The 25243-nt window shown below is 41.6% G+C and overlaps 1 protein-coding gene across 8 annotated transcripts in view; it reads right to left on the reverse strand.

The window, feature by feature from the left end:
• The window catches only part of DNAAF4 (dynein axonemal assembly factor 4), a 78880-nt gene that overhangs the window by 22587 nt on the left and 31050 nt on the right, over positions 1-25243 (reverse strand). For 6 of the 8 annotated variants that reach the window (XM_073995854.1, XM_045395493.3, XM_045395492.3 and 3 more), the window contains 2 exons: positions 9554-9699; positions 6354-6463 (listed from right to left, as the gene is read on the reverse strand). In XM_073995854.1, the coding sequence (XP_073851955.1) occupies positions 6354-6463; positions 9554-9699 (256 nt within the window). Of the gene's footprint in view, positions 1-6353; positions 6483-9553; positions 9700-25243 lie in introns of those variants that run through there. The other 2 variants (XM_073995851.1, XM_073995853.1) reach the window with 2 other exon arrangements.

A 25243-nucleotide genomic window follows, 5' to 3' on the forward strand; every position in this document is an offset into this window, starting at 1 on the left:
AAAAAGTCCAGAGGAAAGAAGCTCCAAGCCCAATCAGCAGCTCAAAGGTGTTATCAAGGCCGCAGGCTCCTTCCATCTGTCCATTCTACTGCACTCAGCAGGAACCACAATCAGGCTGATTTTCCTCATGGACATAATAGCCCAAGGTGCCACATACAGGCATAATACTCATTGGAAGAAAAGGTAACAGTATTTTCTGATATATGTTCCCTAAGAGAAAGAAAATCTTTTCCAGAAAACTCCCAGTTTACTTTCTTTCACCTCTCATTGACCAAAAGTACATACCCTTAAAACAAAAACACAAATAAAAACCAGTCTTTCTCTCCCTCAAACTCTCTTTTCCTTTATCCTTGCCTCCCTCCCTGCCTGCCCCCTGCCCTGCCGCCATCTCTCTCTCTCTCTCTCCTCCTACCCCTACCTCCCCAATTTGACTCCTCACTACTATATACTGGTGTTTAGAATGATTTTAAAAATTCAAAAACATGTCCATCTTTCCATGTTAAAAAATAGATAAATACATTTTTACAGAGTATACATAATACATGGATTATTCTTACAGTATTCTCTCATAAGTGCTAGGATTTCTGAAACCAATTTCCTCCTACTTAGGTACATTTAGGGGGTCTTCTTTTCCAATACTTTTGCTTTTATAAAGAACATTATAATAAGTATTTTTGTATCTATATCTTTTTTCTTTTTAAAAGCAGGAATGCAACTAAAGCAATAATAATCTGTTGAAGTCAATGAGAATTTATCCCTGGGCTTGGAATAGGGTCACTGTCCTAAATCACATGGGCAAGGGCTGCACACCTCAACAAAATACGAGCTCATCTAATAAGGATGAAGGGAAAGAATAAATGTTGGCTAGGTAATCTACAGTGTCTACACCGAACCTTATTTTTTAAACTGTGGTAAAATATATATAACGAAATTCACCATTTTAACCATTCTTAAATGTAAAATTCAGTGGCATTAACTACATTTACATTGTGCAACCATCATCACCATCCATATTCAGAACTTTTTCATCTTTTCAAATTGAGACTCCATACCCAGGAGTTAGGGAATAACCCTCCATTCCCCATCCTCTCTAGTCATTCACAACCACCATTTGACTTTCTGTCTCTATGAGTTTGACCACTCTAAGTATCTCACAAAAGTGAAATCATATGTTTGTCCTTTTGTGACTGGCCTATTTCACTTAGCATAATGTCTTCAAGGTTCATCCATGTTGTAGCATGTGACAGGACTTCCTCTCTTTTTAAAGCTGAAATAACACTGCATTGTTATGGATATAACACATTTTATTTATCCATTTATCCCTCAATGGACACTTGGGTTGCTTATATGTTTTGATATTGTGAATGTTATTGTTATGAACATGGTTGTATAAATATCTGTTTGTGTTCCTGCTTTTAATTCTTTTGGGTATACACCAAGAAGTGGAATTACTGGATCATATACTAATTCTATTTTAGGCCAGGCATGGTGGCTCACGCTTATAATCCCAGAACTTTGTGAGGCCAAGGTGAGCAGATGGCTTGGGCTTATGAGTTTGAGACCCTCCTAGGCAACATGGCAAAACCCTGGCTCTACAAGAAATATAAAAATTAGCTGGGCACAGTGGCTTGTGCCTGTGGTCCCAGCTACTTGGGAGGCTTAGGTGGGAGGATGGCTTGAACCTGAAGGGTAGAGGTTGCAGTGAGCCAAGTTCACACCACTACATTCCAGCCTGGGCTATAGAGCCAGACCTTATCTCAGAAAAAGGAAAAAAAATATATCTATTTTTATTATTATTTATTTATTTATTTAGACGGAATTTAGCTCTTGTTGCCCAGGCTAGAATATAATGGCACGACCTTGGCTCACAGCAACCTCCGCCTCCCGGGTTCAAGCGATTCTCCTGCCTCAGCCTCCCAAGTAGCTGGGATTACAGGCATGCACCACCATGCCTGGCTAATTTTGTATTTTTAGTAGAGACAGGGTTTCTTCATGTTGGTCAGGCTGGTCTTGAACTCCTGACCTCAGGCAATGCGCATGCCTCGGCCTCCCAAAAGTGCTGGGATTACAGGCGTAAGCCATTGCGCCCGGCCCTATTTTTATTTTTTTGAGGTACCACAATACTGTTTCCCATAGCAGCTGAATCATTCTATACCTCTACCAACAGTGCACAGGATTCTAATTTCTCCGCATCCTCACTAACACTTGTTATTTTCTGTTTTGTTTTTTTTTTTTTCTGAGTAGCCATCCTAATGGGTGTGAAGTGGCATTTCATAGTGGTTTTGATAGACCTTTCCCAAATGGTTAGTGATGTTAAACATCTTTTCATATTTACTAGCCATTTGTCTCTCTTCTTTGGAGAAAAACCTGTTTAAGTTCTTTGCCCATTATTATTATTTTTAAAAATTAATTTTTTTTTTTTGAGCAGAGTCTCTCTCCGTTGCCCAGGATGGAATTCAGTGGTGCCATCTCAGCTCATTGCAACCTCTACCTCCCAGGTTTAAGTGATTCTCACGCCTCTGAGACTCAGATTAGCTGGGATTACAGGTGTGAGCCACCACGGCCGACTAGTTTTTGTATTTTTAGTAGAGACAGGGTTTCACCATGATGGCCAACCTGGTCTCGAACTCCTGGCCTCAGGTGATCCACCTACCTTGGCCTGCCAAAAAGCTGGGATTACAGGCGTGAGCCACTTCACCTGGCCTCTTTGCCCATTTTTAAATTAGGTTATTTGTTTTGTTGTTGAGTAGTAGTTCATATATATTCTGGATCTGCAAATATTTTCTCTATTCTGTGGGTTGCCTTTTTACTCTATTTATAGTGTCTTCAATGCACAAAAGTTTTTAATTTTGATGTGGTCCAACTTAACCATTTTTTCTTTTGTTGCCTATGGTTTTGGTGTCATATCCAGGAAACGTTACCAAATCCAATGTAAGGAAGCACCCTGTGTTCTCTTCTAAGAGTTTTATAGTTTAGTCCTTACATTTAGGTCTTTTGATTTTGAGTTCTTTTTGTACATGGTGTTAGGAAAGGGCCCAATTCTTTTCCTTACTCTTTTTTTTTTTTTTTTGATGGAGTCTTGCTCTGTCGCCCAGGCTGGAGTGCAGTGGCTCAATCTCGGCTCACTGCAACCTCCGCCTCCTGGGTTCAAGCGATTCTCCTGCCTCCGCCTCTGAGTAGGTGGGATTACGGGCGCCCACCACCACACCCAGCTAATTTTTTTTTTTTTTTGAGACGGAGTTTCGCTCTTGTTGCCCAGGCTGGAGTGCAATGGCACGATCTCAGCTCACCGCAACCTCTGCCACCTGGGTTGAGGCAATTCTCCTGCCTCAGCCTCCTGATTAGCTGGGATTACAGGCACCTGCCACCACGCCCCGCTAATTTTTATAGTTTTGGTAGAGATGTGGTTGCGCCATGTTGGCCAGGCTGGTCTCAAAATCCTGACCTCAGGTGATTCACCCACCTTGGGCTCCCAAAGTGCTGGGATTACATAGGAGTGAGCCACTGTGACCGGCCAATTGTTATATTTTTAGTAGAGATGGGGTTTCACCATGTTGGCCACGCTGGTCTCAAAATCCTGACCTCAAGTAATCCGCCCACCTTGGCCTCTCAAAGTGCTGGGATTACAGGCATGAGCCACCGTGCCTGGCCAGAAATTTTCTTTTTATTTTCAGATGGAGTCTCACTGTGTTGCCCAGGCTGGAGTGCAGTGGTACAATTTCAGCTCACTGCAACCTCAACCTGCCAGGTTCAATCAATTATCCTGCCTCAGCCTCCCAAGTAGCTGGGATTACAGGCATGCGCCACCACACCCAGCTAATTTTGTACTTTCAGTAGAGACGGGGTTTCTACTTGTCGTTCAGTCTGGTCTCGAACTCCTGACCTCAGGTGATCCACCTGCCTTAGCCTCCCAAAGTGCTGGGATTACAGGCGTGAGCCACCACGCCCGGCCCTATTACCTTGTTCTTATCCATGTTATTGTACTTCCCACACAGTGTTTTAAGTATTTGTGTATGTCTCTCTCCTCCTGATTTCTGTTGTTCAGTGCCTATAGTCTGGCAAATAGCAAGCAATCAATAATTGCTTATTTAATGGCTGAATAAATGAATAGGAAGGAAGAAAGGAAGAAGAGAAAGAGGAGGAAAGATTATATATGGTATTACTCTTGGGAGTTAGAAGAGCCAACCTGTCAGTTCCAGGCTTCTAACCTTCAGAAAAATTGCCAACTCTAGCTAAACGCCACAAAACAATTCCTGGTGTTGTAACAGACAAGAGAAAAGACCAAGAAAAAGGAAAAAGAAAAGAAAAATACAGATATTGTGGTAGACAGATAATGCCCCCCGCCCCCCAAAAAAGATGTCCATATTCTAATCCCAGAACCTACGAATGTTACCTAACGTGGCAAAAAGGACCTTGCAGATGTGATTAAGTTAAAGAGCTCGATGGAGAGAGTACCCTGGATGATGTAGGTGGGATTTATATAAACACAAGAGGCCTTATAAAAGAAAGAAGGAGGCGGGAGAGTCAGAAAAGGAGAAGAGACTATGGAAGCAGAGCTCAGAAGAATGCAATCAGTGGCTGGGGAGCCACAATCCAAGGAATGCAAATAGCTTAGAAGCTGGAAATTTAAGAAAATAGCTTTTCTCCTAGAGCCTTCAAAAGGAATGCAACTGATACCTAATTTTAGCCCAGTAAAACTCATTTGGACTTCTGAACTACAGAACTATAGATAATAAATTTGTGTTGTTTTAAGCCACAAACTTTGTGGTAGTTTGTTATAGAAGCAATAGGAAAATAAACACAGAATCATATATGATGAAATATAATAAATAATATCTATAGCTGCCTCAAAATATGAACACAAACTGCCACTCAGAATATACCAGAATTCACTGTTTTTGATCAGTATGTTAAAATATTCATGGCCGGGTGCAGTGGCTCACGCCTGTAATCCCAGCACTTTGGGAGGCTGAGGTAGGCGGATCACCTGAGGTCAGGAGTTTGAGACCTGCCTGGCCAACATGGTGAAACCCCGTCTCTACTAAAACTACAAAAATTAGTTGGGCGTGGTGGCAGGCGCCTGTAATCCCAGCTACTCAGGAGGCTGAGGCAGGAGAATCGCTTGAACCTGGGAGGTGGAGGTTGCATTGAGCCAAGATTATGCCATCACACTCCAGCCTGGGGGACAAGAGCGAGACTTGGTCTCAAAAAAAAAAAAAAAAAAAAAAATCCATATACAAATGAATGAATAAAATGACTGCCCAGATATAAGATAATTTCTGGGATAATATGGTAATCTTCTTTGTGTTTGAGCCAGTGACCTGAAAGGCAGTAAAATGGTCCTCTTTTAAAAATGGATTTCAATAGGTCCCACACCGGGGCTCATGCCTGTAATCCCAGCACTTTGGGAGATCGAGGTGGACGAATCACTAGAGGTCAGGAGTTCGAGACCAGCTTGACCAACATGGTGAAATCCCGTCTCTACTAAAAATACAAAAAATATTAGCTGGGTGTAGTGGTGGATGCCTGTAATCCAAGAGTAAAACCATAGACTTGGGAGGCTGAGGCAGAAGAACTGCTTGAATCTGGGGGGTAGAGGTTGCAGTGAGCTGAGATTGCACCACTACACTCCAGCTTGGGTGACAGAATGAGACTCTATCTAAAAAAAATAAATAAATAAATAAAATAAATGGATAAGAATAATCAAAACAGCTCTAGCTTTGCAAAAAGTCTGTTTTTATGGGAGACATCAGGAAGGACTTATGTCAAATGTAAAAGGCATTTAAAAGGAATTTTAATAAGCATTCCAAAAGATGTAATTTTTTTTTCATTTTTATGACATTTAAATAAAAAAATAAAATTAGAGCCTCATTGCCTTGTTATCTGACTTTTTAAATATGGAGGCCCTGTCTACCTTATTTGCTTATTTGGATTATCTTTCTGCAACAACACACAAACAGACAAAATATCTAGAGAATGTGATAACTACTTTTTTTGTTCAAAGACAGGGTCTCACTCTGTTGCCCAGACTGGAGTGCACTGGCCAATCATAGCTCACTACCGCCATGAACTCCTGAGCTTAAGGGATCCTCCCGCCTCAGCCTTCCGAGTAGCTGGGACTACAGGTGCTCACCATAACGCCAGGCTAATGTTTTATTTTGTTTGTTTTTTTGTAGAGACAAAATCTCACTTTGTTGCCCAGGCTGGTCTCGAACTTCTGGCTTCAAGTGATCATCCCACCTCGGCCTCCCAAAGGGCTGGGATTATAGGCATGAGCTACCATACTCGTCCTGTGATAACTACTAATGTCTTCATACATGATAAAGCTCATGATCAGAGTTCAAACAACTTACTTTCCTTTATCTTTCAACCATTCGGGGTTCTTTTCTTCTTCTTTTAAATCGCAAAGTTCAGGAATGTCAGTATTCATTGCTCTTCGTGCCTCAGCTTGTTTGTGTAGCCACTAGAATGAGAAAGAAGTCCTATGAAGAAGAAAAAGGTCTTTTTTAAAAATTAACATTTCCTTTTAGATTTTCCATCTTCCTCCAGTGGATGGAAATATTATTTGTTATGCACTGAATGTTTGTGTCTTCCCCACTTCTCCTCCAAATTGATATACTGAAGCCTTAACCATCAATGTGAATCAGTATTTGGAAGTGGGGCCTCTGAGAGGTAATTAGGTTTAGGTCATGAGAGGAGAGCCTCCAGAATGAGTTTACTTTCCTTATAAGAAGAAAGAGATCAGAGCTCCCTCACCCACTGTGAGGACACAGTGAGAAAGTGGTTGTCTACAGGTTCTGATGAGGGCTCCTACCAAGAACCATGCTGGCACCCTGATCTTAGATTTCCCAGCCTCCAGAACTATGAGAAATGACTCTTCATTGTTTAAGCCACCCAGTCTATGGTATTTTATTTATAGCAGCCAGAGCAGATTAACATACTATTTGATAATGGTAACTTTTTTTTTTTTTTTTTTGTCTTGCTCTGTCACCCAGGCTGGAGTGCAAGTGGCACAATCTTGGCTCACTGCAACCTCCACCTCCCAGGTTCAAGTGATTCTCCTGCCTTAGCCTCCCAAGTAGCTGGGATTACAGGCGTGTGCCACCATGACCAGCTAATGTTTGTATTTCTAGTAGAGACGAGATTTCACTATTTTGGCCAGGCTGGCATTGAACACGTGACCTCATGACCACCCACCTCGGCCTCCCAAAGTGCTGGGATTACAGGCATAAGCCACCCCACCTGGCCGACGATGGTGATGTTAATCTTGCAATATTTATACATTGTTAAACTTTTTTTTTTTTTTTTTTGAGACATAGTCTCACTCAGTTGCCCAGGCTGGAGTACAGTGGCACGATCTCGGTTCACTGTACCCTCCACCTCCCGGGTGCAAGCGATTCTTCTGCCTCAGCCTCCTGAGTAGCTGGGACTACAGGCATGCACCACCACGCCCAGCTAATTTTTTGTATTTTTAGTAGAGACGGGGTTTCACCATATTGGCCAGGCTGGTCTTGAACTCCTGACCTTGTGATCCACCCGCCTTGGCCTCCCAAAGTGCTGGGCTTACAGGCTTGAGCCACCATGACCGGCCTTAAACTTTTTTTAAACCTCATTAGCTGGTTGAAATATAATAGATAGAAGTTTCTAGCCAAATTTCTTGTTTTCTGGGAGTTCATGTGATATTATTATTATTATTATTATTTTTCCTGAGATGGAGTCACACTCTGTCCTCCAGGGCTGGAGTGCAGTGGCATGATCTCAGCTCACCGTAACCTCCGCCTCCTGGATTCAAGCAATTCTCCTGTCTCAGTCTACTGAATAGCTAGGATTACAGGCATGTGCCAGCACGCCTGGCTAATTTTTGTATTTTTAGTAAAGATGGGGTTTCACCATATTGGCCAGGCTGGTCTCGAACTCTTGCCCTTGTGATCTGCCCACCTCGGCCTCCCAAAGTGCTGGTATTACAGGCGTGAGCCACCATGCCCAGCCCATGTGATTATTATTTTGCCTTTCTTCGTTATAGTATTTTCATTCTTCTATACTGAAAAATATACAGAAGGTCACTTGAGCCCAAGAGTTCAAGGCTACAGTGAGCCATGATTGCCCCACTGTACTCTAGTCTGGGCAGCAGAGCAAGACCCCAACTCTAAAAAAATAAAAAGGGGTGTGTGTGTATATGTGTATAAACACAATTTAAAAATAATTCTAACTGTATACTTATAGAAATGTTATAAATACAGAAAATACATTGTTTAATAATACAAAAAAATTAATATTTATATTGTCATTGACTTTTTTTTTTTTTGAGACGGAGTTTCGCTCTGTCACCCAGGCTGGAGTGAAATGGTGCAATCTTGGCTCATTGCAACTTCCACCCCCTGGGTTCAAGTGATTCTACTGCCTCAGCCTCCCGAGTAGCTGGCAGATGCCTGCCACCACACCAGGCTAATTTTTGTATTTTTAGTAGCGATGGGGTTTCACCATGTTGGCCAGGCTGGTCTCAAACTCCTGACCTCAGGTGATCCACCCACCTCGGCCTCCCAAAGTGCTAGGATTACAGGCGTGAGCCACCGTGCCCGGCTTGTCATTATGTCTTAAGGATCTTCTTATATCTACAATTTTTCAATTGAAAGATGTGTCAATTCAGACTTTCAGTTAAAAAATGCAATTCTTGGCCGGATGCGGTGGCTCAAGTGCTGGGATTACAGGCATGAGCCACCGCATCCAGCCAAAACAATGTAGTTCTTAGTGCTAATATAACTAAATATACAACATTTGAAATCCAGGGCTTAGGAATTTATACATGGATGGAAGATATTAATTCCAAAATGTCACATTACAAATACCTGTTATTAGAAATAATTAGTTGTAATGATATATTAATAATTTCCAAGTATCTTCTTTCCAAACACATACTGATCCAGAGTTTATATGTCTATTAACATTATAGAAAATGATGTATTTGATAAAATAAATGGCAAGTACAGTAGTGTATCTCTTGGAATAAATAATACTGTACTATATATATATGTAAGTTTTTCATTGTTTTGTTATGAAGTCTCACTCTATCACCCAAGCTGGGGTGCAGTGGCAAGATCTCAGTTCAGGGCAACCCCTGACTCCCCGGTTCAAGCAATTCTTCTGCCTCAGCCTCCCAAGTGGCTGGAATTACAGGTATGCACCACCACCACGTCTGGCTAATTTTTTGTATTTTTAGTACAGATGGGGTTTCCCCATGTTAGTCAGGTTGGTCTCGAACTCCTGACCTCAAGTGATCCACCCATCTTGGCCTCCCAAAGTGCTGGGATTACAGGTGTGAGCCACTGTGCCCGGCCTACTGTACATATATTAAATCAGTGTTCTCTTATCACTATTCTGGAGCCAAAAAAAATCTGCAAAATATATTTTCTCTTAAGGAAATTCTAAAATATATTAATGACATTATTTATTTAGTGTAATAAATACTTAAGAAACGCAGAACCAGTACTAATTTCAGTAGATGAAATAAAAATAAAGTATTTTCATTTGTGGTAACTACAGTAAGTATATCTACCTCCTCCTCTTCTGCTACTTGTGATTCACGAAGAGCTGTTGGGAATACTCGAGGGGTAAAGTTGATTTTAATACTGCCAACAGAGCGAGGAGCAGGAATACTGTCTTCCTTTAACTTCTCAGTAAATATATTTTCTGAATTTCTCCCTTCAAAAACAATGGTAGCAAGCAAGTCACTTATTTCTCATTTTCTAGTTAACCATCAACTGACTTTTAATTACACATCAAAGCTAACCCCCAAGTCCTAAACAAATAAATCAAATATATTTTCTGCAAGAAAAAAATGCAAAGTTTAGCACTGATAATACGGCAGCCAATGACCTACCTGCTCTTTATCAATGGCCTCAGCTACTTTTCTGGGGTTCTCTTTGTAAAACCAGTGTTTAATTCACATCAACTCTAAGGGAAGATACTTTAGGTAAGTCAACATCAACTCTAGAGAAGGGCACATAGGCAAAACCACCACTGCCAATACCACCTCTATCTCCTTACACTCCATAGCAATATCTCCTATATACATTATCTCCTATATGCTTTCTTACAAAAGTGTAAGAAGTTTTAGCCATCAAAGAAAACGAATGAGAATTGGTGGCAAGGATGGGCACAGCGGCTCATGTCTGTAATCCCAGCACTCTGGGAGGCCAAGGCGGGCCAATCACCTGAGGTCAGGAGTTCAAGACCAGCCTGGCCAACACAGTGAAACCCTGTCTCTACTAAAAATATAAAAATTAACCAGGCCTGTGGCGTGCACCTGTAATCCCAGCTACCTGGGAGGCTGAGGCAAGAGATTTGCTTGAACCTAGCAGGCAGAGGTTGCAGTTAGCCGAGATCGCGTGTTGGAGACTCCATCTCCAACAAACAAGCAACAAAAACTTGGAAAGGGTCTTGACTAGACATTTCAAAGGACTGGGGCAAGGAGGGAAAAAGCCCTCTTAGACTCAAACATGAAAGCCAAATAATGTGGTAATAGAGGTGATCCCATCTGCCAGGATGGCCTTGTGGAACACAGTTGTTGAGTACTGTTGCATAACAAAGTATTACATTAAAGAGAACTAAATTTTTATCTTTATTTGATCTGCACATTTGGGGCTTTATTTTACAATGCTTGGCTTGAACCTACCTAATACAAGGTCCCAATAATTTTATATCCAAGTTAACTGCTGCTCACTCATAAAGGCAAAAGACATTTCTAGGTATGTAAGAACTCAGCCAACACTACCTAGTCATCTTTTCTGAATACATTACTCAAAGAAATGTTCCAGAACACAGAGAAATAACATTAAGAACCCAGGAGTGGGGAACTTGAGAGCAAAATGAAAAAGAATGGGTTTTCTAAAGCAGTGGAGAACACACCAAAAATGTCGTAAATAGTATCCTTTTTTTTTTTTTTTAAGAGACAGGGTTATTACTCTCACGTAGGCTGGAGTGCAGTGATGCAATCACAGCACACTGCAGCCTTGAACCCCTTGGCTCAAGCAATCCTCCCATCTCAGCCTCTCAAGAGCTGGGACTACAGGTGTACACCACCATGCATGGCTAATTTTTTGTTTGTATGCTTTTTTGTAGAGATGGGGTCTTGTTTTGTTGCCCAGGCTGGTCTTGAACTCCTGGGCTCAAGCAGTCCTCCCATTTTGGCCTCTCAAAGTGCTGAGATTACAGGTGTGAGCTACCACACCCAGCCTGTAAATAATAGTTTTAAATAGTAATACAAAAGAAGGAAAATAGGTCTTGGTGCCGCGGCTCACACCTGTAATCCTAGCACTTTGGGAGGCTGAGGCAGGTGGATCACTTGAGGTCAGGAGTTGGAGACCAGCTTGGCCAATATGGTGAAACCTCATCTGTACTAAAAATACAAAAAGTTAGTCAGGCGTAGTGACGGGTACCTGTAATCCCAGCTACTTGGGAAGCTGAGGCAGGAGAATCACTTGAACCTGGGAGGCAGAGGCTGCAGTGAGCCAAGATTATGCCACTGCACTCCAGCCTGGACAACAGAGCAAGTCTCACCAAAAAAAAAAAAAAAAAAAAAAAAAAAAGGAAAAGATAAAAGAAAAGAAAAAAAAGAAGAAAAATAGAATAGAAAGTGAAAACGAAGTATACTTCATTTTACTTCAGATTACTAATAATACTAATGATTAATACGATATAGAACATGCAGGAAATCATCACTATTATCCCATGAGAAGAACTAAAAAAACTATTTTGCTACAGAAAAACAAATCTTTATGCGTTTATAAAAAATATTAAAGTGACCACTAGTTACAGTAAAAATAAGAAATATAATTTCCAAACTCGTGTATCTAATTTACAAACTTTTCTATTTGCTATTTGCAAATTGCAAAACACAAAAAAGAAATTTGCTGTTTGTAGCAACACAGGTTAAAACTTTTACTACAAAGTTTTACATGCAATTTTATGAAAAGGTAAACTGTTCTGAACACATACAAATTCTTAATAAAAAATAAATAAAAGGTTCAATATATAGTTCAGTTTCAAAAGTAAGTAAAGGAAAGGCCTCATCACCGAATTTAAAGCCAGGGTCATCTCAAAAGTGAACACAAACCTGTTTGGAAAGATTTTAGATGCAAATAGATTAATATCAATGGCTGGAGAATGGAAATTTAATGCTGATATAGGTACAGAGGTAGGAAGGTGTAAATGAAACTAGAATCATAGAAGGGTGGCACCTCCCGGCTTCAAGCGATTTTCCTGCCTCAGCCTCTCGAGTAGCTGGGATTACAGATGTGCACCACCATGCCCGGCTAGTTTTTTTGTATTTTTAGTAGACACGGGTTTCACCATGTTGGCCAGGCTGGTCTCGAACTCCTGACCTCATGATCCACCCACCTTGGCCTCCCAAAGTGCTGGGTTTATAGGCGTGAGCCACCGTGCCCAGTGGGCGTCACTCTTAGTGAAAAGGATGCTTATACGATCTCTGCTCACTAGTCTTAGAAAGTAAAGCTTGGAAAAAAGTCTCTTGTAAGAAATTGAAGCTCCAGGTATTCCTCATCAACAAGTCTTTTGTAAAAAAGAATATATGATATTTCCTCAAACATACACACAAAGAAGTTTTTGCAGAAGATTAGTGGTCAGGTAAAAAAGCACAATTCGCAAGAGGAAACAATCCAGTATGAGGAACAGTCAGCAGACACAACAAATCAGACGACTGGCTCCCTAAGATTTTGAAATAGCACAACAATCTGAAAGAGATGAATCATTTTAAACATACCTACTTAAAGACAGTAAAGACAGGCTAGCATCAATAATGAAAACTAAGAAGCTAGTGACAAAGAACAGAGAGGTGTGAAAAAAGACAGAACTTTCAAAATGAAAAATATTGTCACTGAAATTAAAAACATCTTGGACAAGTTTAAAATAAAATTAGTCATGGTTAAAGAAAATTTATAAACTAGAAGATAGATCTGAGGATATTAGACAGAACATAGCTGAGGAAGATAAAGAGAATACAAGAAAGTTGGCCAGGTGAGGTGACTCACGCCTGTAATCCCAGCATTTTGGGAGGCTAAGACAGGTGGATCGCTTGAGGTCAGGAGTTCAAGATCAGCATGGCCAAAATGGTGAAACCCTGTGTTTACTAAAAATACAAAAATTAGCCTGGTGTGGTGGTGCACATCTGTAGTCCCAGCTACTAAGGAGGCTGAGGCAGGAGAATTGCTTGAACCCAGGAGGCAGAGGTTACAGTGAGCTGAGATTGTACCAGCCTGGATGACAGAGCAAGATTCCATCTCAAAAAAAAGAAAAACATCTGTATAATTTAAAAATATATACTGAAAACAAGAAAATACAATAATGTAATATTTGTTTGTTTTTGTTTTTGTTTTTGAGACAGAGTCTCACTCTATCACCCAGGCTAGAGTGCAGTGGCGCGATCTCGGCTCACTGCAGCCTCTGCCTCCTGGGTTCAAGCAATTCTCATGCCTCAGTCTCCCAAGTAGCTGGGATTACAGCTGTGTGCCACCACAGCCAGCTAATTTTTGTATTTTTAGTAGAGATGGGATTTCACCATGTTGGCCAGGCTGGTCTCGAACTCCTGGCCTCAAGTAATTTGCCCACCTCAGCCTCCCAAAGTGCTTGAGATTACAGGAGTGAACCAAGAAGGTAAATTACCAGCCAAGAAGGTAATATTTGAAGACAATAGTTTTGAAATTCCCAGAATTGATGAATGACAAAGTTCTTTGAGTGACAGTATGCTCCAAGTTATGATATTATGAGACAAATAAATAAATATAAAATTGAACTTATACTAATGAACCCATAATATACCAAGGGGAAGAATTTTAAAACAACCAGAAACAAAGGATAGATTACTTTATTAAGAATCAAGCTAGATCAACTGCACTCCATCCTGGGTGACAGGGTAAGATCCTGTCTCAAAAAAAAGAACAATATTAGAAATTAGTAAATTATATAACTATAGATAAAGTAGGGATAAGCAAATGAAAACTTTATGGAAATGAATTTGAAAAGATAAAACGCACAATTTAGAAGACAAATTACCAAAATTGACTTTGGAAAATTTCAATAATCAATAACTATTATAGAAACTAAATCTATTAAAAACAAACAAACAAAACACCAGACCTAGACAGTTGTAGGGGAAGTTTTACTAAACTTTAAAACAACAGATATTTCTCTTATCTAACTATATTGTTTCAAATAGTAGAAAAAGAAAAATGCTCTATAGTATATGGGTCTGGTATAATTTTGTATAAAATCTAGACAAGAACAGTATGAGGAATGAAAAACATAACTAAATCTCAATATGAAGATAAATGTGACAATTGCTTATAAAATATTAGCAAATTTTTTAAAAAGCATATATATATATATATTTTTTTTTTTTTCAATCTAAATGACTTTTTCTTTGTTTTTTTTTTTTTATTTTTTTATTTTTTTTTATTTTTATTTTTTTTTTTTTTGAGGCGGAGTCTCGCTCTGTCGCCCAGGCTGGAGTGCAGTGGCCTGATCTCGGCTCACTGCAAGCTCCGCCTCCCGGGTTCACGCCATTCTCCTGCCTCAGCCTCCCGAGTAGCTGGGACTACAGGCGCCGCCACCACGCCCGGCTAATTTTTTTGTATTTTTAGTGGAGACGGGGTTTCATTGTGTTAGCCGGGATGGTCTCGATCTCCTGACCTCGTGATCCGCCCGCCTCGGCCTCCCAAAGCGCTGGGATTACAGGCTTGAGCCACCGCGCCCGGCCTTTTCTTTGTTTTTTTGAGACAAGGTCTCACTCTGTTGCCCACACTGGAGTGCAGTGGCGTGATCTTGGCTCACTGCAGCCTCTGTCTCCTGGGTTCAAGCGATTCTCCTGCCTCAGCCTCCTGAGTAGTTGGGACTACAGGCGCCCGCCACCACGCCTGGCTAAGTTTTGTATTTTTAGTAGAGACAGGGTTTTGCCATGTTGCCCAGGGTGGTCTGGAACTCCTGACCTCAGGTGATCCACCCACCTCCGCCTCCCAAAGTGCTGGGAATACAGGAGTGAGCCACCATGCCCAGCCTCTAAAAGACTTTTCAACATGCCAAGCCTCACTGTTAAAGTAGTAAAGACATATAACCTGGTGGAATTAGCACAGGTTTCAGATGCAGAACAGATCTGGGTTCAAATTCTGCAAGTTTACTTATTCATAGTTATCTTTTTTTCCTGAACATCTATTTCCTCTAAAATAAGAACAGGAGCACTTAGACTGAAGTGTTGTGAAGACTGAGTGACCCAAGCAATAAAATCCCCTGGCACATAGTAGTCACTTAATAAATGTTAATTATTATTATTATATATGTGATTTTATACTAAAATGTTATAGGAATTCAATAATGACTTATGTAAGGAAAATACTAAATATTTCTTTTTATCTCTTTTTGAGATGGAGTTTCACTCTTGTTGCCCAGGCTGGAGTGCAATGGCACGATCTCGCCTCACTGCAACCTCCACCTCCTGGGTTCAAGCGATTCTCCTGCCTCAGCACCTCCCAAGTAGCTGGGATTACAGGCGTCCACCACCATGCCTGGCTAGTTTTGTATTTTTAGTAGAGACAGGGTTTCTCCATGTTGGTCAGGCTGGTCTTGAACACCCGACTTCAGGTGATCTGCCCGCCTCAGCCTCCGAAGTTCTGGGATTACAGGCACGAGCCACTGCGCCCGGTGGAAAATGCATCCAAAACAAAGTTTAATATTCTAAAATTAGATAAAACCAAACTTGTAGCTTTCACTATAGAATTATATTCATTGGGAGATAGGAGGGAAAATGGCAGATAGGAGACAGGATTAACATGCAGCTGTCACTTGGATGGGCAGAACAGTATATGGAGACTCACATTGTGAACTTTTACTCTAAGAATCACTTCAGGAACACCGCAAGAAACACTGCAGGAAAACTGAAAGAATTCACAGACCCTTTGAAAGAAGTGGCTTGCTGCTGCCAATGCCACAAGACAGCTGAAAAACTGAGTTCCCAAAGTGTGAGGGAGGAAAAGGTCAGTCTCTGAACATACATCCCCACTGGGGAACCTGAAAATCCAGATCACAGGGGAAGGATTTAACTTTACCCTGAGCCAAAATAGATTTAGGGAGCTGAGCAAAATATAGAAGTAGAAGAAGCAATAGGAAGAGCCCTGTAGGCACTTCCATCCCCAGCTGGAGTCCAAAGCAGCCATTCCTGGCCTGATCTCACAGAGGTCCTTGGAGAAGGGAAGGCAGCCAGTGGAAATGAGGCGGGACCGCAGGGTGAAGGAAGCTTGCAGCTGAACTTTGCAATAATTTTGACTGAGCAGGAATTTTCCTAAGCAGAAATTGGTGGTGGGGGGTGCAAACGGGAAGTACAGACGCGAGTGCGGAAGCCACAGCCAATAGTGTGGGCAGGCAGGGACTGGTGAGGCCTAAGAGCCCTCTTGCTTTCTCAGTGGCAAGGCTTATAGTCTGGGGCAAGATCTCAGCCCTGCTCACCGACTGCCTGGATATAAACTCAGTGTGGTTGGGGTGTCATGGCCGGAGTGAGACTGGCCTTGGTGGGCTGCCTGGGAGTTGGGTGAGGCCTGTCACTGCCGGCTTTCCCCTACCTCCCTGGTGACCTGCATGGCACAGCAGAGGCAGCCATAATGCCCCTGGGAACATAATTCCATTGGCCTGAGATTCACCCCTCCACCCGCACTGTGGCCACAGCAAGCTCCACCCAAGGTGAGTCTGAGCCCAGACCCAACTAACCTTGCCCCCACCTGATGGTTTTTCTCTACCTGCTCTATGGCTCTGCCCGTCACCTGAGAAACCCAAGTACTTGTCCTGACCAACATCAAGATTATATCTCTCTTCTATACTGCAGCTGGTGCCCTCTTGGAAGTGCCACCTCCTGGCTGGAGCCCAACCAACTCAAGCCACTATAGCAACTCAGAACAGAACAACCCTGCTCCAAAGGAGAAAACAACAGCTAATTCCACTTCCTGCAATACCCTGTCTAGCCAAAGGTCCTGAGTCTGTCCACGTGACAACTTCACTGCTAGCATAACCAGTACTTGAAGTGCACTAAATGAAATTACAACAAAAGACTCCAACAGCATCCACTTCACTCACCTGCCACCACCAGAACAGGTGCTGGTATCCATGGCTGGGAGACCTGCGGATCACATCACAGGCTCTTTTTTTTTTTTTTTCTTTGAGACGGAGTCTCGCTCTGTCGCCCAGGCTGGAGTGCAGTGGCCAGATCTCAGCTCACTGCAAGCTCCGCCTCCCGGGTTCACGCCATTCTCCGGCCTCAGCCTCCCGAGTAGCTGGGACTACAGGCGCCTGCCACCTCGCCCGGCTAGTTTTTTGTATTTCTTAATAGAGACGGGGTTTCACCGTGTTAGCCAGGATGGTTTCGATCTCCTGACCTCGTGATCCGCCTGTCTCGGCCTCCCAAAGTGCTGGGATTACAGGCTTGAGCCACCGCGCCCGGCCATCACAGGCTCTTTGCAGATATTCCCCAGCACCAGCCTGGGGCCCAACTGGGTGGCTAGAACCAGAAGGGCAATAACAATCACTGCAGTATGGCTCTCAGGAAGCCCCATCCCTAGTGGCAGGGGGAGGGCACCACATCAAGGGAACGCCCATGGGACAAAAGAATCCTAACAGTAGCCTTTGAGTTCCAGATCTTACCACTGAAACAGTCTACTCTAATAAGAAGGAACCAGAAAAGTAATTCTGGTAATATGACAATACAAGGTTCTGTAACACCCCCAAAAGAATACACTAGCTCTCCAGCAATGGATCCAAACCAAGAAGAAATCTGTGAATTGCCAGAGAAATAATTCAGAAGGTTGATTATTAAGCTCCTTAAGGAGGCACTAGAGAAAGGTGAAAGTCAACTTAAAGAAATTAAAAAAAAAAATACAGGAGGATATGAATGAAAAAGTCTCCAGAGAAATAGATATTATAAAGAAAAGATAATCAAAATTTCTGGAAATGAAAGACACACTTAAAGAAATGCAAAATATACTGGAAAGTTTTAACAATAGAACGGAACAAGTAGAAGAAATAACTTCTGACCTCAAAGACAAGGCTTTCAAATGAACCCAATCCAACAAAGACAAAGAAAAAAAGAATTTTAAAAAATGAACAAAGCCTCCAAGAAATCTGGGATTATATAAACGAGCAAACATAAGAATAACTGGTGCTCCTGAGGAAGAAGGGAAATCTAAAAGTTTGGAAAACATACTTGAGGGAATAATCGAGAAAAACTTCCTTGGTCTTGCTAGAGATCGAGACATCCAAATACAAGAAGCTCAAAGAACACCCAGGGAATTAATTGCAAAAAGATCACTGCCTAGGCACATAGTCATCACATTGTCTAAAGTAAAGATGAAAGAAAGAATCTTAAGAGCTGTGAGGCAAGGCCGGGCATGGTGGCTCACACCTGTAATCTCAGCACTTTGGGAGGCCAAGGAGGCTGGATCACGAGGTCAGGAGTTCGAGACCAGCCTGGCCAAGACGGTGAAACCCCGTCTCTACTAAAAATACAAAAATTTGCCAGGCGTGGTGGCGGGTGCCTATAATCCCAGCTACTCAGGAGTCTGAGGCAGGAGAATTGCTTGAACCCGGGAGTTGTAGGTTGCAGCGAGCTGAGATCGTGGTGACACTGCACTCTAACCTGGGTGACAGAGCAAGACTCTGTCTAAAAAAAAAAAAAAAAAAAAAAAAGGAGCTGTGAGGCCAAAGCATCAGGTAATCTATAAAGAAGAACCTATCAGATTAACAGCAGACTTCCTAGCAGAAACCCTGCAAGCCAGAAGGGATGGCGGTCCTATCTTTAGCCTCCTTAAACAAAATAATCATCAGCCAAGAATTCTGTATCCAGTGAAACTCAGCTTCATAACCAGAGGCGAGATAAAGTCTTTTTCAAACAAACAAATGCTGAATGTGCCACCACCATGCCAGCACTACAAGAAATGCTAAAAGGAGTTCTAAATATTGAAACAAAAGCTTAGAATATACCAAAATAGAACCTCCTTAAAGCATAAATCTCACAGGACCTATAAAACAACAGCACAATGAAAAAAAATATGGTATAAGGCAACAACTAGCATGATGTATGGAACAGTACCTCACATCTCAATACTGACGTTGAATGTAAAGGGCCTAAATGCTCCACTTAAAAGATACAGAATGTCAAAATGGATAAAAGTCAACCAACCAAGTAAGTCTTTTAACAGACTTGCCTAACATATACAGACTCATAAACTTAAGGTAACAGGGAGGAAAAAGATATTCCATGCAAATGGATACCAAAGTGAGCAGGAGTAGCTATTCTTCCCCCGCCCCCCCTTTTTTTTGAGACAGAGCCTCTTTCTATTGCCCAGGCTGGAGTACAGTGGCACAGTCTTGACTCACTGCAACCTCTGCCTCCTGGGTCCAAGTGATTATCCTGCCTTAGCCTTCCGAGTAGCTGAGACTACAGGTGCGCACCACCACACCCGGCTAATTTTTGTATTTTTAGTTGAGACAGAGTTTCACCATGTTGGCCCGGCTGGTCTCCAACTCCTGACCTCGTAATCCGCCCACCTCAGCCTCCCAAAGTGCTGGGATTATAGGCATGAGCCAATGCGCCTGACCAAGAGTAGCTATTCTTATACAAAACAAAGCAGACTTTAAAGCAACGACAGTTTAAAAAGATTAAAAAGGACATTATATAATGATAAAAAGATTAGTCCAACAGGAAAATATCACAATCCTAAATGTTTATGCACCTAATACTGGAACTCTCAAATTTATTTATTTCCTTTTTTGTTTTTTTTTTTTTGAGACAGAGTCTCGCTCTGTCACCCAGGCTGGAGTGCCGTGGCACAATCTTGGCTCACTGCAACCTCCACCTCCAGATTCAAGCAATTCTCCTGCCTCAGCCTCCTGGGTAGCTGGGATTACAGGCATGTGCCACCACACCTGGCTAATTTTTGTATTTTTAGTATAGACGGGGTTTCACCATGTTGGTCAGGCTTGTCTCAAACTCCTCACCTTGTGATCCACCTGCCTTGGCCTCCCAAAGTGCTGGGATTACATGCGTGAGCCACTGCGCCCAGCCAGAATTCTCAAATTTATAAAACAATTACTATTAGACCTAAGAAATGAGATAGCACCACAATAATAGTGGGAGACTTCAGTACTCCACCGACAGCACAAGACAGGTCATCAAGACAGAAAGTCAGTGAAGAAATAATGGATTTAAACTATATCCTAGAACAAATGGACTTAACAGACATTTACAGAACATTCTACCCAACAACTGCAGAATATGCATTCTTTTCATCAGCACATGGAACATTCTCCAAAACCAACCAAATGATAGACCACAAAACAAGTCTCAATAAGTTTTTGTTTTTGTTTTTGATACAGAGCCTCACTGTGTCGCCCAGGCTGGGATGCAGTGGCGTGATCTCGACTCACAGCAAACTCCACCTCTTGGGTTCAAGTGATTCTCCTGCCTCACCCTCCCAAGTAGCTGGGATTACAGGCCCCCACCACCACACCAGCCTAATTTTTGTATTTTTAGTAAAGATGAGGTTTCACCATGTTGGCCAGGCTGGTCTCAAACTCCTGACCTCAGGTGATCCACCCGCCTCGGCCTCCCAAAGTGCTGGGATTACAGGCGTGAGCCACTGTGCCCAGCCATCTCAATAAATTTTGTTTTTTTTTTTTTTTGAGACGGAGTCTTGCACTGTTGCCCAGGCTGGAGTGCAGTGGCACAATCTCAGCTCACTGCAAGCTCCGCCTCCCGGGTTCACGCCATTCTCCTGCCTCAGCCTCCCGAGTAGCTGGGACTACAGGTGCCCGCCACCACGCCTGGCTAATTTTTTGTATTTTTAGTAGAGATGGGGTTTCACCATGTTAGCCAGGATGGTCTCGATCTCCTGACCTCGTGATCTGCCCGCCTAGGCCTCCCAAAGTGCTGGGATTACAGGCGTGAGCCACCGTGCCTGACCCATCTCAATAAATTTAAGAAAATCAAAATTACATCAAGTATTCTCTAAGACCACAGTGGAATAAAACTGGATATTGACTTCAAAACGAACGCTCAAAACTATACAAATATATGAAAATTACGTAACCTTCCTCTGAATGATCTTTGGGTCAACAATGAAATCAAGATGGAAATTTAAAAATTCTTTGAACTGAATGATAAGAGTGATACAACCAATCAAAACCTCTGGGATACAGCAAAAGCAGTGCTAAGAGGAAAGTTCATAGCACTAAATGCCTACATCAAAAAGTCCGAAAGAGCATAAACAGACAATCTAGGTTCACACCTCAAGAAACTAGAAAAACAAGAACACATCAAACCCAAACCCAGCACAAGAAAAGAAATAACAAAGATCAGAGCAGAACTAAATGAAACTGAAAGAAAAAAAATACAAAAGAAAAATTAAACAAAAAGCTGGTTCTTTGAAAAGACAAACAAAATTGATAGACCATTAGTAAGATTAACCCAGAAAAGAAGAATATCCAAATAAGCTCGATTAGAAATGAAATGAGAGAAATTACAACCAATACCACAGAGATACAAAAAATCATTCAAAGCTATTATGAATACCTTTATGCACACAAACTAGAAAACCTAGAGGAGATGGATAAATTGCTAAACCTAAAAGGAATTAATCCTCCCAGATTAAGCCAGGAAGAAATAGAAATTCTGAATAGACCAATAACAAGTAGGGAGATTGAAACAGTAATTTAAAAATTGCCAACTAAAAAAAGTCCAGGACCAGATGGATTCATAGCTGAAATTTTTTTTTTTTTTTAAAAACAGGGTCTTGCTCTGTTGCCCCCAGGCTGGAATGCAGTGGTGAGATCTCAGCTCACTGCAACCTCCACCTCCAGGTTCAAGCGATTCTCCTGCCTCAGCTTCCCGAGTAGATGGGGTCATAGGCATGTGCCACCATACACTGCTAATTTTTGTATTTTTAGTTAGATGAGGCTTCACCATGTTGGGCAGGCTGGTCTCGAACTCCTGACCTCAGGTGATCGCCTGCCTTGGCCTCCCAAAGTGCTGGAATTACAGGTATGAGCCACGCTCCCGGCCCAACAGCTGAATTCTAACAGACATTCAAAGAGAACTGACACCAATCCTACTAAAACTATTCCAAAAGATAAGGAGGAAATCCTCCCTAAATCATTCCATAAAACCCGTACTACCCTAATACCAAAACCAGGAAAGGACATAACAAAAAAAGAAAACTACAGACCAAATATCCCTGATGAACACAGATGTAACACTACTCAACCAAATACTAGCTAACCAAATGCAAAAGCATATCAAAAAGGTAATACACCATGGTTAAGTGGGTTTCATACCAGGAATGCAGAGCTGGTTTAACATACACAAATCAATAAATATAATATACCACATAAGCAGAAGTCAAAACAAAAATCTTATGATAATCTCAATAAATGCAGAAAAAGCATTTGAGGCTGGGCGTGGTGGCTCACACCTGTAATCCCAGCATTTTGGGAAGCCGAGGCAGGCAAATCATTTGAGGTCAGGAGTTTGAGGCCAGCTTGGCCAACATGGCAAAACCCTGTCTCTACTAAAAAATAAAAAAAATTAGCTAGGTGTGGTGGTGCACACCGGTAATCCCAGATATCGGGGAGGTTGAGGCAGGAGAATCGTTTGAATTTGGGAGGCAGAGGTTGCAGTGAGCCGAGATCATACCACTGCACTCCAGCCTAAGGAACAGAGTGAGACTGTGTCTCACACACACAAAAAGCATTTGACAAAATCCAGCATCCCTTTATGACTAAAACCCTCAGCAAAATGGGCATAGAAGGGATATACCTTAAGGTAATAAAAGCCATCTTTGACAAACCCACAGCCAATATTATAATGAACAGTGAAAAGTTGAAAGCGTTTCCCCTGAGAACTGAAACAAGACAAGGATGTCCACTTTCACTAACTCTATTTAACATATTACTGGAAGCCCTAGCCAGAGCGATCAGACAAGAGAAAGAAATCAAGAGAATCTAAATCAGTAAGGAGGAAGTCAAGTTGTCACTGTTCGCCAATGATATGATCGCATACCTAGAAAACCCTAAAGACTCATCCAAAAAGCTCCTAGATCTGATATATGAATTCAAGCAAAGTTTCAGGATACAAAATCAATGTAAACAAATCAGTAGCACTACTATACACCAACAAGGGCCAGGCTGAGAATCACATCAAGAACTTGACCCCTTTTACAGTAGCTGCAAGAAAAACCCAAAAACAAAACAAAACAAAAAAACAAAAAACTTAGGAATATACCTAACTAAAGAGGTGAAAGATCTCACAAGGAAAACTACAAAACGCTGCTGAAAGAAATCGTGGATGACACAAACAAATGGAAGCACATCCCATGCTCATAGATGGGTAGAATCAATATTGTGAAAATGACCATACTGCCAAAAGCAATCTACAAATTCAACGCAATTCCCATCAAAATATCATGATCATTCTTCACAGAACTAGAAAAAACAATCCTAAAATTCACGTAGAACAAAAAAAGAGCCCATATAGCCAAAGCAAGACTAAGCAAAAATAACAAATCTGAAGGGATCACATTACCTGACTCCAAACTATACTACAAGGCCATAATTACCAAAACAGTATAGTACTGGTATAAAAACAGGCACATAGGCCAGTGGAACAGAATAGAGAACCCAGACGTAAAGCCAAATACAGCCAGCCAATCTTTGACAAAGCAAACAATAAAGTGGGGAAAGGACAACCTATTCAACAAATAGTGCTGGGATAATTGGCAAACCACATGTAGGGGTATGAAACGGAATCCTCATCTCTCCCCTAACACAAAAATTAACTCAAGATGGATCAAAGACTTAAGCCTAAGACCTGAAACAATAAAAATTCTAGAAGATAACACTGGAAAAACCCTTCTAACACTGGCTTAGGCAAAGATTTGATGGCCAAAAATCCAAAAGCAAATGCAACAAAAACAAAGATAAATAGATGGGACTTAATTAAACTAAAAAGCTTCTGCACAGCAAAAGAAATAATCAGCACAGTAAATAGACAACCCACAGCGTGGAAGAAAATCTTCGCAAACTATGCATCTGACAAAGGACTAATATCCACAGTCTGCAGGGAACTCAAACAAATCAGTAAGAACAAAACAAACAATCCCATCAAAAAGTGGGCTAAGGACATGAATAGACAATTCTCAAAAGAAGATATACAAATGTCCAGCCAGGTGCAGTGGCTCACGCCTGTAATCCCATCACTTTGGGAGGCTGAAGCAGGCAGATCACCTGAGGTCGGGAGTTCGAGACCAGCCTGACCAACATGGAGAAACCCCATCTCTAAATTAGCCAGGCATGGTGGTACGTGCCTGTAATCCTAGCTACTTGGGAGGTTAAAGCAGGAGAATTGCTTGAATCTGGGAGGCAGAGATTGCGGTGAGCCAAGATCGTGCCATTGCACTCCAGCCTGGGCAACAAGAGCGAAATTCTGTCTCAAAATAAATAAATAAACAAAGAAACAAATGTCCAACAAACATAAGAAAAAATGCTCAACATCGCTAATTATTAGGGAAATGCAAATCAAAACCACAATGCGATACTGTTAAGAATGACCATAATTTAAAAATGAAAAAATAACAGAGGTTGGTGTAGATATGGTGAAAAGGGACACTTTTACACTGCTGGTAGGAATGTAAACTAGCACAACTACTATTAAAGACAGTGTGGAGATTCCTTAAAGAACTAAAAGTAAAACTGCCGTTTGATCCAGCAGTCCCCCTACTGGGTATCTACCTAAAGAAAAAGAATTCATTAGACACTTGCACACTCATGTTTATAGCAGCACAATTGCAATTGCAAAAATATATAACTAGCCTAAATGCCCATCAACTAATGAGTAAAGAAAATATGGTGTGTGTATATATATATAAAATCATGGAATACTACTCAGCCATAAAAAGGAATAAAATAAAATAATGGCATTCTTGGCAACCTGGATGGAGTTGGAGACGATTATTTTATATGAAGTAACTCAGGAATGGAAACGCAAATACCATATGTTCTCGCCTTTTTTTTTTTTTTTTTTTTTTGAGACGTTGTTTTGCTTTTGTTGCCCAGGCTGGAGTGCAATGGCACAATCTCAGCTCACCACAACCTCCGCCTTCCAGGTTCAAGCAATTCTCCTGCCTCAGCCTCTTGAGTAGCT

The sequence above is a fragment of the Macaca fascicularis genome, chromosome 7, assembly GCF_037993035.2.
Source record: "Macaca fascicularis isolate 582-1 chromosome 7, T2T-MFA8v1.1".
Lineage (NCBI taxonomy): Eukaryota > Metazoa > Chordata > Mammalia > Primates > Cercopithecidae > Macaca > Macaca fascicularis.